Source organism: Suncus etruscus, chromosome 18 (genome assembly GCF_024139225.1).
Source record: "Suncus etruscus isolate mSunEtr1 chromosome 18, mSunEtr1.pri.cur, whole genome shotgun sequence".
In the NCBI taxonomy this organism is placed as follows: domain Eukaryota; kingdom Metazoa; phylum Chordata; class Mammalia; order Eulipotyphla; family Soricidae; genus Suncus; species Suncus etruscus.
Window position 1 is genome coordinate 36,878,542 of NC_064865.1, and position 14,443 is coordinate 36,892,984.

At 38.6% G+C, this 14,443-nt stretch overlaps 1 protein-coding gene across 2 annotated transcripts; it reads right to left on the reverse strand.

Moving 5' to 3' along the window:
• Positions 1-465: 465 nt before the first annotated feature.
• On the reverse strand, positions 466-12,960 carry LOC125995697 (DLA class II histocompatibility antigen, DR-1 beta chain-like). Of its 2 annotated transcripts, XM_049764711.1 has the most exons (6): positions 12,885-12,960; positions 7,334-7,603; positions 3,184-3,468; positions 1,975-2,085; positions 1,051-1,074; positions 466-544 (listed from the first exon to the last, which is right to left on the reverse strand). In XM_049764711.1, exons 1-6 carry the CDS (start codon positions 12,949-12,951, stop codon positions 531-533), a joined length of 771 nt encoding a protein of 256 aa, XP_049620668.1. In that variant the 5' UTR covers positions 12,952-12,960; the 3' UTR covers positions 466-530. The 2 variants fall into 2 exon arrangements, with proteins under 2 accessions (XP_049620668.1, XP_049620667.1); XM_049764710.1 differs by lacking the exon at positions 466-544 and having other exon boundaries at positions 1,028-1,074.
• Positions 12,961-14,443: the final 1,483 nt, after the last annotated feature.

Below are 14,443 nucleotides of genomic sequence, written 5' to 3' on the forward strand. Positions count from 1 at the left end.
ATAATCTATATTTATTAAAAGCTTTCTCATTAGGTAGCAAATTATTCTTGATTAAACAGTGCATAAAGCTCAAGATAAAATGGGGATGAGCAACAGAGACTTCCTAATCCACATTTATAAAACTTTAGGCGAACAAATGGAAAGAATTATCCTGTTCACCCTTGATTTTCCTATTACTTCAAATCTTTGAGACTACATGGAGTAGATAGTTCCTACATATATATTTAAGGAAAAACTTCATAAAGTATTGAGGATAAAAGGTAAGTTCAGATTCACTGGTGGTGCTATGTTGAATTCAAAAGGGACCAGGAGTAACTGAAGATCAGACATGAAATGAGAACTCAGGAGATCCCATATAGGAAGAAAAAAGTAAGTTATATACGAAGAATGACCTTTTCAAGGTCATAGGAAAAGGAAACCAGATCCTAAGATAGCACACTCATGGAGAAGAATTGAAGCCAAGCAGTAACTTTTCATTCGATGGAGAAGAAGGAAGAAAAGGTTCTTGGTTGAATGTCAGCATCTTCAATTCAGTGCAGAAGTCCTGGAGAAGAAAGGAGAGTGTTATACTAATACCTAAAACTCTAAGTATTTTCTCCCTTTTCAAAGTGTCTAATACTACAACCTAAGGTAAACGGGGTCAGGGGGTGTTCATATCAGCCTGATCAAAACTACTTTACTTTTGATTTGTATTTTCTTGAAAGGGGTGCAATTAGTGGCTGTACTCAAAGGATACTACATGCTTTGCACTCAGAAATCACTGCTGGCAAGCTAAGTGGACCATATAGGATACCTGGAATCAAATCCCATTCAGGTCAGTCCCGGGTTGGCTGTTTGCAAGGCAAATGCCCTACCAGTGTGCTATATCTCTGGCCCCAAAATTATATTACAAGTCACCTTCTATTCAATGGGGAGCACACTTTAGTGTAAACTGCCCAATTACTTGTCAGATCCAAAGTCAATTCCAATAGCTCTGTCTTCTCTCTTGTTACCCCATAAATATGTTTGAGAGAAAATGAGTACATCTCTAAGACACGAGTAAAATGTTACCTGTGGGCTGAAGTCCCGAGTTTCCTATGAAAAGAGGAAAATGTATATAGATCAATTAAATGGCAGAAAATATGTTGAATAAAGAAAAAAAAAAGGTTCCATGAACCAAATCAATCACATCCCTGAGATTTTTCAAATACCACAACCATCACCACAAATGCCAGGATAAAAAATAGAAAGTAGGAGCATTCGAAACATCAGTTTTACACATAAATTTAACTCAATTTCATCAATTTTAGAGTCTCTTTCTTAATTATTCCAGATTGATACACTGAGATCTCCAGAAATGAAAACAATTAGCATTTTTGACAAAATCATTAGTATTTAAATATATATAAATTATTTTTTATTGGGCCTGGAGAGATAGCACAGCGGCATTTGCCTTGCAAACAGCCGATCCAGGACCAAAGGTGGTTGGTTCGAATCCCGGTGTCCCCTATGGTCCCCCGTGCCTGCCAGGAGCTATTTCTGAGCAGACAGCCAGGAGTAACCCCTGAGCACCACCAGGTGTGGCCAAAAAAAAAAAAATTATTTTTTATTTATTGAAGTATCATGATCTACTATATTATTGATAGCTGAGTTTAGGCATATAATATTTCAACATTAACCCTACCACCACTCTCAACATACTATGCTTTAAAAAGAAATACTGAATTTTTGTGTATGGATAGCCAGTACATTTGAGGTAAACCAGTTAAAGGAAGTTCTGTTGAGGATCAAAAATACTGACTTTTGATAAGTATAATCAAAATAATATATAAACTAAAGATTAATATATAATATTATAAACATAAAACAAACATTTGTATTTATTTTAGACATAAATATGAAATATTAAACATTTAAATAGGATAAACAAAATAACATTTATTTCTTGGGAAAAATCTAGGGTGGATATAGTATCTAAATTTTAAGATTCATTACCTTTCTGATTTCTGTAGTTGATAAACAAGCCTACTCCAAGGAAGACTAGGCCCAAAACAAAGCCCCCAATTCCACTCAGCATTTTGCTCTGTGCAGAGTCACTCTGTGCCCCTAAGAGAAAAGAATTTTAGTGATTTGACTAACATATAGTTTTGGTCATTGAGATTCAGAGATTAAGAACATTGAACATTGAACATTGAAAAGAGAGAAAATTAGATGAAAAGATCTAGAATAGCTGGCCATTTTTAGAAGAAAAGAAAAGAAAAGACAGGTATCTGCCTTAATAGAAACACTATTCAGGCATTAAATTTATTTCAGGTATTGAAACTATGACCTATAGGCACAAAAACAATAGCTGATGATGAGAAGTCTAGGATTGAAGGATTTTAGCTTGTCTAGTGTAACAGAACTAACAAAGTGCTGAGATGAGACTGGGCTCCATTCATGTCAGAAAGTCGTTATATTGTGGAACACTATATTGTGCTTTTTCTAAGACCATAGTGAAATCTCAAAGAGCTGCATCATGATTGTCTCAGCCAGAAGCAGGGGACCAAGGACCAAGCTCAAAGAATAGCCATTGACTAACATGAAAAAGTCAAAACTAAGGGAGCTGGAGAAATAGCAGAGCAGTAGGGCATTAGCCTTGCACATGAGCAACTTGGGGCAAACCAGATTCAATTCCCGGCATCCCATATGGTCCCGTGAGATTATCAGGAGCAATTTCTAAAAGCAGAGACAGGAGTAACCTGAGTGCCACCAGGTGTGGCACAAAAAAGGGGGGGCAGAGCAATTGCACAGCTGGAGGTAATTTGTCTTACATGAAGTAACCTGGGACTGACCCAGGTTCAATTCCAGCATCCATATGGTTCCCCATACTTAACAGGGACGATTTCTGAGCACAAAGCCAGAAATAACCCCTGAACATCATCTGGTGTAACAACAATAACAACAACAAAAGTCAGAATGGGAAAAACCTGTCACTACTTAGAAGGAATGGCTTTAGAAGATAGGAATCTGTACACAATACCACATACATGTTATTTCAAAACAATCAAAACATCAGAGTGTCAATCAGAAGAACCTGTGCTGAAGAAAAGGGGAATGGAACTCATGAAATATCTTGTGGAGAGAAGGAGATCTGACACTCAAGGATAAGGTAAGTTCCCTCCATAGTGGAAGAGACACACTAGAAATCATAAAGCTGCTTACTCCATTCCTCTGACATGGGACTTGACAGGCTTGGGTGCTCCACTTGGCACCTGTAGACATCTCCACTCTCAGGAACTGTTTCAAGCATCACCATTATCTGGAAGGTCCAGTCTCCATTCCAGATGAGTCCTGTGGAGATAACTCCGGCCTCCTGCTCCTGGCCATTCCGGAACCACCTGACTTCAATGTTACCTGGGTAGAAACCATTCACAGAGCAGACCAGGAGGTAGTGGTGGTGCAGAGGCTGAGTCTTCGTAGGAAACACTTTAGTCACCATGGGCTGAACTAGGAGGGAGAAGTGAACAAGAAAAAAAACTCAGTTTTTAGGGAAGCTCTTTTACCTTCCTATAAAAACAACTGCAAGGTGGTACCTCAGAGGACAGTGTCATATCACTGAACTCAATCCTAACTGTATTAGCAAAATTGATTTTAGAGGTGTGAGTATTTATGGGTTGTTTTTGTTTGTTTGTTTGTTGTTTTTTGTAATTCATGTAAAGTGTGGAGTTAGGCATTTAACTATTAAATTAATTCATTAAGTAGTATAGTGATTAAGGTGAGATTTCAGGAGCTACACTGGTTTAGAATTAGTGTTTGTCTTATAGATTATCAAAAAAGTGTTTGCTTCTTTCATATTCATCTTTATTTTCTATTATCATTAACAGAATACTTACCTTCTAGAATTATGTGAGCATTAATGAAAAGAGTATAAAGCAAAAACTGGAATTCATATTTCAAATTGCAATTGTAATTATTTCAATATTCTTAATATGATTCAAAGAGGTGTGAATATATGTCCACAATAAATGGTGGCATGAACTTCATCTGGGCAAGAATCATAAATTTAACAAAACACTCAACAAATTATGAACAGAATAAACATGTTCCAACATGATAGAGGCAATGCATGTCAACCCCACAGATAGCATCATACTCAATGTGAAAACTGAAAGATTCCCTTAAGATCAAAACAAGACAGAAATGTTCACTCTCACCATTAATAATAGATTTCAAAATCCTCATTAGGTCAATAAGACAAGAAAAATGTCAGAAATACAAGATAGAAAACGAGAATGAAAACGACCACCATTTGCAAATAGTCCTTTAAAAAACTACTAAGATAGTCTATAAAAAAAAAATACAGTATGCTGGCAGGATGCAAAGCCAATGCCCAAAACCTATAAAGTTCCATATGCAATGGCTAAGCAAATAAAAAGCAATCCCACTTACATTTTTTATCATTGTGAATAAAATATCTTGGGGAAAAGGCCTTTATACCTGACATATATAATTAGTAAGATTAATTGTATCGACTTTGTGTATTTTTGCTTTTAGCGCCATGCCCTTCAGTTTTAAAGGCTTCCTCCTCACTCTGTGATCATGATTCCTGGTGGTTCTTGGGGGGACATATAGAGTGTTGGGGACGGAACTGAGGTCATTCTAAGCAAGAGAGGTGCTTTAATCCCTTACTATCTATCCTGCCCTTAGGGAAAATTTTAAAGTGTATGTAGCAATAGAAAGAGCCTCTGCACATAATTTGGAATATAAATATTGTAAAATTGCTCATTATATAGTGATTTACTGAGTGAACACAAACTCTACCAAAATACCAATAGTGTTTTTAAAGACATAGAACAATTTTCTAACAGAACATTTGAAATCAAAAAATACTATCATAACAATCTACAAATGAGCGACTGAGAATCACCAAGATATGCTGTCAGACTGGTAAAAATGAAAAACAGACTGGAAACAACAATCATTAGTGAATTATGGAAAATTAGGAAAGGTGCAATTTTTGTAGATAGTGGTATGGAGATTAAGAAATAGAAATAACTATTTGAAATATAAGAGAATAAAAAAGGTCTGCTATATATCCTCAATTGAATATTATTCACCAATAAAAATAGATAAAAGCATTTAATTTGTGACAACATGAATAAAACTTTACATAAAAATGCTAAGCAAAATTAATCAAGTCAAAAAAATTCAAATTGGGGCCTGCAAGGTGGCGCTAGAGGTAAGGTGTGTGCCTTGCAAGCGCTACCCAAGGAAAGACCGCGATCCAATCCCCTGGTATCCCATATGGTCCCCCCAAGCCAGGTGCAATTTCTGAGTGCTTAGCCAGGTGTAACCCCTGAGCATCAAATGGGTGTGGCCTGAAAAACCAAAAAAAATTTTTTTAATTACTTTTTTATACATGGACAATAAATAACAAAACTTGGGCCCGAGTAATAGTAATGTTCATGGTTCTTGCCTTACATGTGACCAACCTTGGTTTAATTTAAGGAACATATTCGGTTCCCCCACCTACTTCCTGGATTTAAACCCTGATCAAAGAGTCACAAAAATGTCCTGACCACAGCTGGATAGGTTGCAGGAAAAACAAATACAGCAATAATAAATGAATAGCCAAATCATCTTTCAAATGACAACAAAAAATCAAAAGGCTCTATAAAAAAATATGATGGTTAGCCAAAGGGAAGTGGAAAAAAAAGGGATGGAGGAGCTTATTCTGGTCACGAAAATGGAGGCAAATACTGGTAGAGGCACAGGGACATACTGCATATATCCAGTTATCAAATTATACTCATAGTGTATAGACAGTATTATTAAATTATACATCATATCCCATAAAACATAATGGTTATTATAACCTGTTATATGACAACATTTAACTATATAATGTATAATTTTACACAAATTTTCTATTTGAATCACTTGAACTATATGAAATCTTACAAATTAATGATTCCAAGGAAACCAGTTAAGTTTAAGTTTTTATAGTATGGTAAAAGATAGAGGAATGTTCGTGTGCATTAGCAATATATCAGATAGAAAAACTAATAACATCCATAGATAGCTGCAAAGTTGAACCACTGAAATACAAAACTAAAGAATGAAATAATAGTAAAATGAGCCACAGAAAGGAAATACACAGATTTTTAGAGACAATCATATCGTAACTTGTGATTCATGTTCAAAATAGACAGCAGGAGGAAGGGGAGTCTCATGCCACATGTGGCTGTAATAGTCATTACACTTTACCTGGAACTACACTTGTAAGAAAAAAAGGGAAAAACTGTTTAGAAGATGCCTTCCCAGTTTACTTAATATGCAGTAAAATAAGTTCAATATAATAATGTAAATAAGCAAGCAAATCTGTGTGGAAAACTGGCACATCTCAGGAGAGATGCTGACCAGGACGAAATCCTTGACTGCCTCAGTGACTCAGACCTAAGACACCACACAAAGGGTTCTATGTTGAGAAAGGAAAATGCAGGTGATTCAATTTTCGAAGGTTGATTTTTACCACCAGAGTCCTGAGGAGAAAGAAAGAGCAAGGAGAGTCGCTGATCACTTCTGGCAGCCTGGGCAGTAGCCTTGCATGTGTTCCTCCAGGTTCCTCCCCATCGCCCTATAGGGCAGTGTTTTTCAACCTTTTTGTGCAAAGGCACACTTTTTTCATGAAAAAAAAAAATCGCCATTAGAAAATGTTAGGGACCCGCGAGGTGGCGCTAGAGGTAAGGTGTCTGCCTTGCAAGCGCTAGCCAAGGAAAGGACCACAGTTCTATCCCCCGGTGTCCCATATGGTCCCCCCAAGCCAGGGGCAATTTCTGAGCGCATAGCCAGGAGTAACCCCTGAGTATCTAACGGGTGTGGCCCGAAAACCAAAAAAAAAAAAAAAAAAAGTTAAAAATATTTTTTTAACTCTGTGCCTATATTGACTAGATATTAAGTAATTGTCTTGAATAGGAATGAAATAAACACAAAGAAATTATTTTATAATGACTTTATTATGAAACATTCGAATGATTGGTCTATTTGTGAGCCGAAGCCGTTTGTTACGTTTGTTACGGGTGAAATTGGAATTTTGACCACGGCACACCAGACAATATCTTAAGGCACAGTGGTCCAAAAACGCTGCTATTTGGGCCCCTGAGTCACCCAGAAGTCATCCCAGAGCAGAGCCAGGAGTAAGCCTGACAGCCAGAGTCTGCCCCACCCGAAACAAAGGTGGTTCCGTGGTCTCATTTACATCCGGTTGATCCCTCTTTCCCTCTCCCGTGCTCTCTCTCTCCCTTTCTCCCTCTCTTTTCCCTCTCCCCCTTTCGCCCCCCTCGGACACACACACTCGCCCCTCAGTGCTCACCTCTCCTGTGCACGATGAAGCTATCTAAGACCCCATAGTTGTGTCTGCAGTACGTGTCCACCGCGGCCCTGTTATCCTCCAGGATGTCCTTCTGTGAGTTCCAGGACTCGGCTTCCGGCCGCCCCAGCTCGGTCACCGCCCGGAACTCGCCCACGTCGCTGTCGAAGCGCGCGAGCTCGGCTCCGTTATAGAAGTATCTCTGCAGGAACCGCACCCGCTCCGTCCCGTTGGAGAAGTGACACTCAGACTTCGCCATTTCCAAGAAATGCGCTGCGGGGACAGGAAGGCGGTGAGGGCGGGACGGACGCGGCGGGCAGAGGCGCCAAGAAGAGCCCAGAGCCCCAACAAAGGCTCAGCCCTGACTGAAGCACAAACCCCCCCCCCAACACACACACACTCCACGATGGATTCGGGGTTCAGCTGCGCAGGGAGGCCCAGGGAAAGGGGCGGTTTTCAGAGCTGCTTCTGGGACGGGCTCTGCCTCCTGCTGGCCCCCTCCTGGAACACTGGGCTTGGGAGGGGCGGGGGGGGGGGGGGTAGGAAGCACTCCCTGTTCTCCTCTCACCCACCACTGGGCCCCCACTGGGGACTCTGAGGATTATCTCAAAAGAATCCCAGTCCAGGTGCCAGAGCTCTAGCATAGCCATAGGGCTTTTGCCTTGCACTGCAAAGGACCCGGAAGGACCTGAGTTTGATTCCCGACATCCCATATGATACTCGAGCCTGCCATGAGCGAGTTCTGAGCACAGAGGCAGGAGTAACCCCTGAGCGCGCTGCTGTGACTCAAAACCAAAACCAAAACAAAGCAAACAAACAAACAAAAAAATTCCGGGGACCAGCGCAGTGGCGCTAGAGTAAGGAGTCTGTGTGCCTTGCAAGCGCTAGCCTAGGACTGACCGCGTTTCGATCCCCTGGCGTCCCATATGGTCCCCCCAAGCCAGGGTCAATTTCTGAGCGCTTAGCCAGGAGTAACCCCTGAGCGTCACCGGGTGTGCCCCCCCCCCCCGAAAAAAAATCCCAATCCAGCCTGAAGTGGTGAACAAAAGCCAAACTCACCAGCACTTACACAGGACTAAGAATAAGACTGAGGGTTTTGGGTACAGAGAATGACATGATGATTTAAGTCAGTGTTTTTCAACCTTTTTTTGTGCAAAGGCACACTTTTTTTATTAAAAAAAATCACGAGGCACACCACCATTAGAAAATGTTAAAAAAAAATTTAACTCTGTGCCTATATTGCTATATATAAAGCAATTCTCTTGAGTAGAAATCAAATAAACACAAAGAAATCATTTTATGATTACTTTGTTATGAAATAATATTAATAATTTAGTGATGGATCTATTTGTGAGCCAAAGCCGCATGTTACAAATGAAACTGAAATTTTTCCCATGGCACACAAGACAAAATATCTCATGGCACACTAGTGTGCCATGGCACAGTGGTTGAAAAACGCTGTGGAACCAGATATTGTTCCTCTAGAAGAAGCATGGAAGATACCTGAGTTCCTATGGATCAGTCACTTACACTTGTGTAGTTTCAAAATATACAATATGTGCAACAGTTATGCTATATGACATACTTATTCTCAAAGGTATTTATATTTTGTATTTATATTTAGTTTTAGCTGACAGCATTTCAAAATAAGTTATATCGCGTAAAAAAGTCAGACAAATAAATGGGACCAGGCGATGAATCTGGGGGAAATCATAGAATCAGAACTAGAGAAATAGGATGAATGCTGGGTACAATCCACAGCACCCCATATGTTTCCCTGAACTGTACCAGTAGCTATTTCTTACTGCAGAACCAAGAATAAGCCCTAAACACCACTAGGGATACATGCTCGAAAATGGAATCTAGAATCACTGCAGAGATTGGAGACAAAATTCTGAAAAGTGTTTGTCTCGGTGATGCTTTTGAGACCTAAAAACAAATTTTTATACATATATAATATATACATATATAAAGTGAAGTTCTTAAACATTCATTAACTGAATGGATTGATTTGGTTGGATCTTTGCAAGAAAAGAATTAGTGGATCCTTGGGGGAAGGGAGTGAGTGTCGAAATGCCCCCCAGTTGTTACAAGAAAAACTGTTACAGACATTACCCAGGTGGAGGGTGGAGGATAGAATGCTATCCCCTTGGTTCCTACACTGAATGCCATTTGAGAACTCCAGAAGGAAGCTGCTAAGAACTATGCTGCAAAGTTAACCATAGTAATAAGATTAAAATTGTGTCTTGAGAAAAATATATCACTGGAAAAAATAACTTGGCAAGGCCAGAAAGATAATTAAGCCAGTAGTATACTCCTGAATCTGAATCTTATCAAAGGTTTTATTGAAGCAAACCAAGTTTAATGACAAAGAGTGGATCCATAAGCTGTGATATAGATACACAATAAAAAATTCTGCAGCTATATAAAAATAGAATCTAGCGGTTCATGGTGATATGGATGGAACTGGAGGATACTGTGATAGGGGAAATAAATCAGAGGGAGAAGGACTGCTACTGGTTCATCTCACTCACTTGTGGTACAGAAAGAGAAAATAAAAAAAATAAAAAACGAAATTGGGTCAAGCAGTAGCACAGCAGTAGGATGTTTGTCTTACAGGTAGCTGACCCAGGATGGATGCAGATTCAATTCCTGGCATCCCATATGGTCTCAGAGCCAGGAGTGATTTCTGAGTACAGAGCCAGAAGTAACCCCTGAGCATCACTGGGTGTGGCAAGGAAAAAACATAACAAAACAAAAACAAATTAAGGAATAGACTGTATTGAGTGAAGTAAACCCTGGTTTTGGATTACAATACTCATCTGTGGGGAGATGAGAATGAACATGCTGAGAGTAGGTAAGATAGAGACAGTCTCCAGTACTTTGATGGCAGTTGAGTTCAGGAAATTTGTACATAAATGCCATAACTGTTAACACTATTGGGATATAATTTTTAAATTATAAAGCAAAGAGGACAAAGGTATAAAAGGTTTTTGTGGATTATAACCACAAAATATTATAACCACAAAATTATCTGTGATAATGTTTTGGTTTTGGTTTTCATGTGACACTTGGTGGTATTAGGGCTTACTCCTAGAACTGTTTTGAGAGATGACTTCTGACTCTGTGCTTAGGAATGTTCCTCATATGGCTCAGAGGACCACATGCACTGCCAGAAATCTAACCAGGGTTGGCTGTATGCATACTCTTTCTCCCCCTACTATGGCTCTAACCCTGTAGACTCACTCAAAACACTGTGGAAAAGAACTGGATAAAGCCAAGATACAGTAGTATGAAAGTTTTGTGTTTTATACTTTTATTTTATATTCTTATTTATTGACTTTGGAACTAGACCTTATAGGGCTCAAGGCATACTCCCAGTTTTGTGCTCAAAGACCACTACTACTGAGGCTTAGGGACCACTGTGGTGCTGGTGTTTGGACCCAGGTCAGTCATGTGCTGTTGAACTATCTCTCTAGTCAGTTATTTTATTTTTTTTTAATGGGCTCAATAGTCACTTTGTATCAGTGACTGGAGTTCATTATAGATAAACTGGACTGAGAAAAAAAAATGTTATTGCTAATGTACAATTGCTCCACCAATTATACTCCTAACATTCTTGTTAAAAGTACTTTTGTTTGTTAATTTCTGTCGAACTCCTAAATTTTTCTTCCATGAGGAGTAGATGTCAAGGGTCTTTAGACTATTCTTCTACCATTTTATTGGGGCCTATAAATCCACTTTTCTAAAGACATTTGCTAGTGCTTATTAAAAGGAAATCAATCCTAAATATTTGTCACAGGCAATTAGCTATGATTATGTTCACAAATAAATTAAAAGCACTTTTAAATCTGGTATGTTATATTCTTTTCTTTTCTGGGGGACAGATACATTCTTTCTCTCTGTGCTGGTTTGAAAATTTATTCACATGTAAGGAAAAAAGTTAAGTTTAAGAAAGAGAAAAAGCTTAATAAGTTGTATTTCATTCCATGAATAATTTTTATATTATTGTGAATCCTTGAAAATGTTACTGTTTTCTACAATAAGGATTATTTAGTTGGTGAAATAATAGGAAATAACTTCAGACAAGATAGATAGGACAGCATATAAGACATTTGCTTTGCATGCAACTGACCTGAGGTCAAGCCCCAGAACCCCAATGACCACCTGAGCCCACCAGAAGTGATTTCTGAGTGCAGAACCAGGAGTAATACCTAAACATCACTGAGTATGACAAAAAATAAAGAAGAAATAAAGAAATAGGAAAGAACAGGAAATAGAGCTAGCCAAACATGGTTGACTAATAAAAGCAGGGTGTGATGAGTATGTAATTGAAGTGCCTGACTTGTTTATTAAAGAATAGCCCTTGAGATTTAAGCAACATTCACACTATAAACTCTTCCCAAGATGTGTAATTTGAATCATATGGAATAATTGGCTTTTAACTATTTTGGCCCAGAAAATTTCAACTTCATATAACTTATACTCTGTTAGTTTAATTTCTTTTTGTGGACTCAATTGAGTGAATAGAAAGAGGTAGGAAAAACTAATAGTCTAGATATGTCGAAAATAAATTGATAAAAAAAACTTTAACCTGTCCAGGCTTTAGAAGAAAGTGCATAAATGTGTCAAAGAACACCCGAAGTGGCTCTTTTAAGAATCACACAAGTGGGGCCAGAGAGATAGCACAGTGGTGGGGCGTTTGCCTTGCATGCAGAAGGACGGTGGTTTGAATCCCGACATCCCATATGGTCCCCAGAGCCTGCCAGGGGTGATTTCTGAGCATAGAGCCAGGAGTAGCCCCTGAGCGCTACTGGGTGTGACCCCCCCCCAAAAAAAAAAAAAACAAAAGAATTACATGAAGTATGAATTATTTCTGCTGCATTCAAGGAATTAAACACTAACTTTTTAGAAAATGTCCAGTGAAAGGATACAGGGTTTCAAAATTTTAGAGTTTATGGAAAAGGAGATAATAGCACAGAGGAGTTTTCTTGGTATATCTATTCATGTTAGAAGCACCAACATCACAGATAAAATTCCAAGTATTCTAATAGAAATATTTGTTATTCTTTTTGACTTTCCACAAAATTACCAGAAACAGGCCCACTTTTTAAGCAAAATGTTGCTTAATAAATAATCATTATTTTGTTTTTGTTGTTGTTGTTTGGGGCAGACCTGGCAGCACTCAGGGATTACTCCTGGCTCTATGCTCAGAAATCGCTCCTGGCAGGCACGGGGGATCATATGGGATGCTGGGATTCGAACCACTGTCTTTCTGCATGCCAGGCAAATGCCCTACCTCCATGCTATCTCTCTGGACCCAATAAATAACTATTTTAGAATAATTAAATATGCTCTAAATATGGATTTTTTTCACAACTCTAGTTCAGATAGGCAATATTTAAATTTATTTTGCTCTAGAAAAAATTGAGGGCTAATTAGAAACTAAAGGCTGATCACTGAAGAAAATATCAACAGGGGATATGTCCTGGACACAGATAAACCTAATTCCCTTTCCCCTTCCCAATAGCTCACCCTCAAGATGTCCACTTACGTGAGGTGTCCCTGGCCAAAGCAAGGGAAGGACTCAGCAACATCAGTATCACTGCCAGAGTTGTCATCTGGGAGGCTCTGGGGAAGCTAAGCTGGACACCAAAAGAGGTCCTGGGTACAGGGATTAAGCTCACTTCACTATGACCCAGTTCCACTTACACGCCTAGATAATAATAGCCGAGTTCATTTCTTTGCTCTGTGATTGGATCAGCTCAGTCTTGAGAACCAATTAACATAGATGTCATAAGGCGTCAGCAGTTGCTGGTCAGAGATTCAATTTGCAAGTCCTCTTCTCAAACTTAGATATTTACAAATGAGATTGATTTAATTTAGTACTTAAAAGTTTAACCCAATAGCACCTGAAATCTTTTAGTTGGGCCTCTATTCTAAGGCAACTTTGTACTGTCAATAATGGCCACACATTTTGGGCTTTAGGGAAATCCTACATTTCTCTGACTTGAAGATATATATTAAATAATTTGTGGATTGAACCACTGTGAAACACACCATTACAATTATAAATTTATGTTCATCATTGTGTTTCAGTTATACAATGTCTAAAACCCTCAGCAGTGCACATTTCTCACCATCAATCATCAATGCTCCCATTTTCCCTCTTACCCTCCTCCTGCCTGCCTGCCTCTGTGACAGACTGGCAAATACTTCTCTCTCTCTCTCTTTCTCTCTCTCTCCCTCTCTCTCTTTCTCTCTCCTTCCCTTTCATTCTTTTTAGACATTGTGGTTAGAAATACTGTAACTGAAGGGGCATCGTGCATATCACTTATCTCCTTTCATCACCCCATTCTGAAGACACATCTTTTTTCACATTGTGTGTGTGTGTGTGTGTGTGTGTGTGTGTGTGTGTGTGTGTGTGTGTGTGTGTGTGCAAGAGTTGTTCAAGTTGAGGGAAAGAGATTGCAAGTTTGGAGACCTATAACATGATTTGTATTGCTTACATAACTTTCTGAAGTTGGTTTATGGAAATTACTTATTGCCTCACAGTTTAAATAGAAACGCTGATTTTTAAGGTATTTTCATATTGGAAAGCATTATGATTCTATGTTGAAGCCTGGTACTAAGGATATTATAGAATTATAGCTGTTTGTTTGTAAAGTATAATTAACATTTCATTACATGGAGAGACATTTACCTAATAAACAAACAAAAAATGAATATAGTAATTTAGCTTGAGTGATAAAACTTCATCAAATATGAGAAACCTGCTATTTTCCATTCCTCTATCCTTAATTTATAGACTTTGTCTTCACACTTCCAGGCTGGGAATGTAGCTCAGCATTAGAGCACTTGCCTTACTTATGGGAGACACTGAGTTCAATTCCTGGCACTCCAAAAAGAGAAAGAGGGAGAGTGAGAGACACAAATGTCTTCAAGATTCTTGCTAAGTACTTAAAATATATAAGCTTTATAAACATTGTAAACAAACATATACCACCAGTCTAGTTTCTAGGCAGAAATATAAGGGAGCAAACAACAAAGACCTATTTCTAGTATCCCTATTTATGCCTGTTTATGGGATGAGAACCACAAAAGTTTCATCTA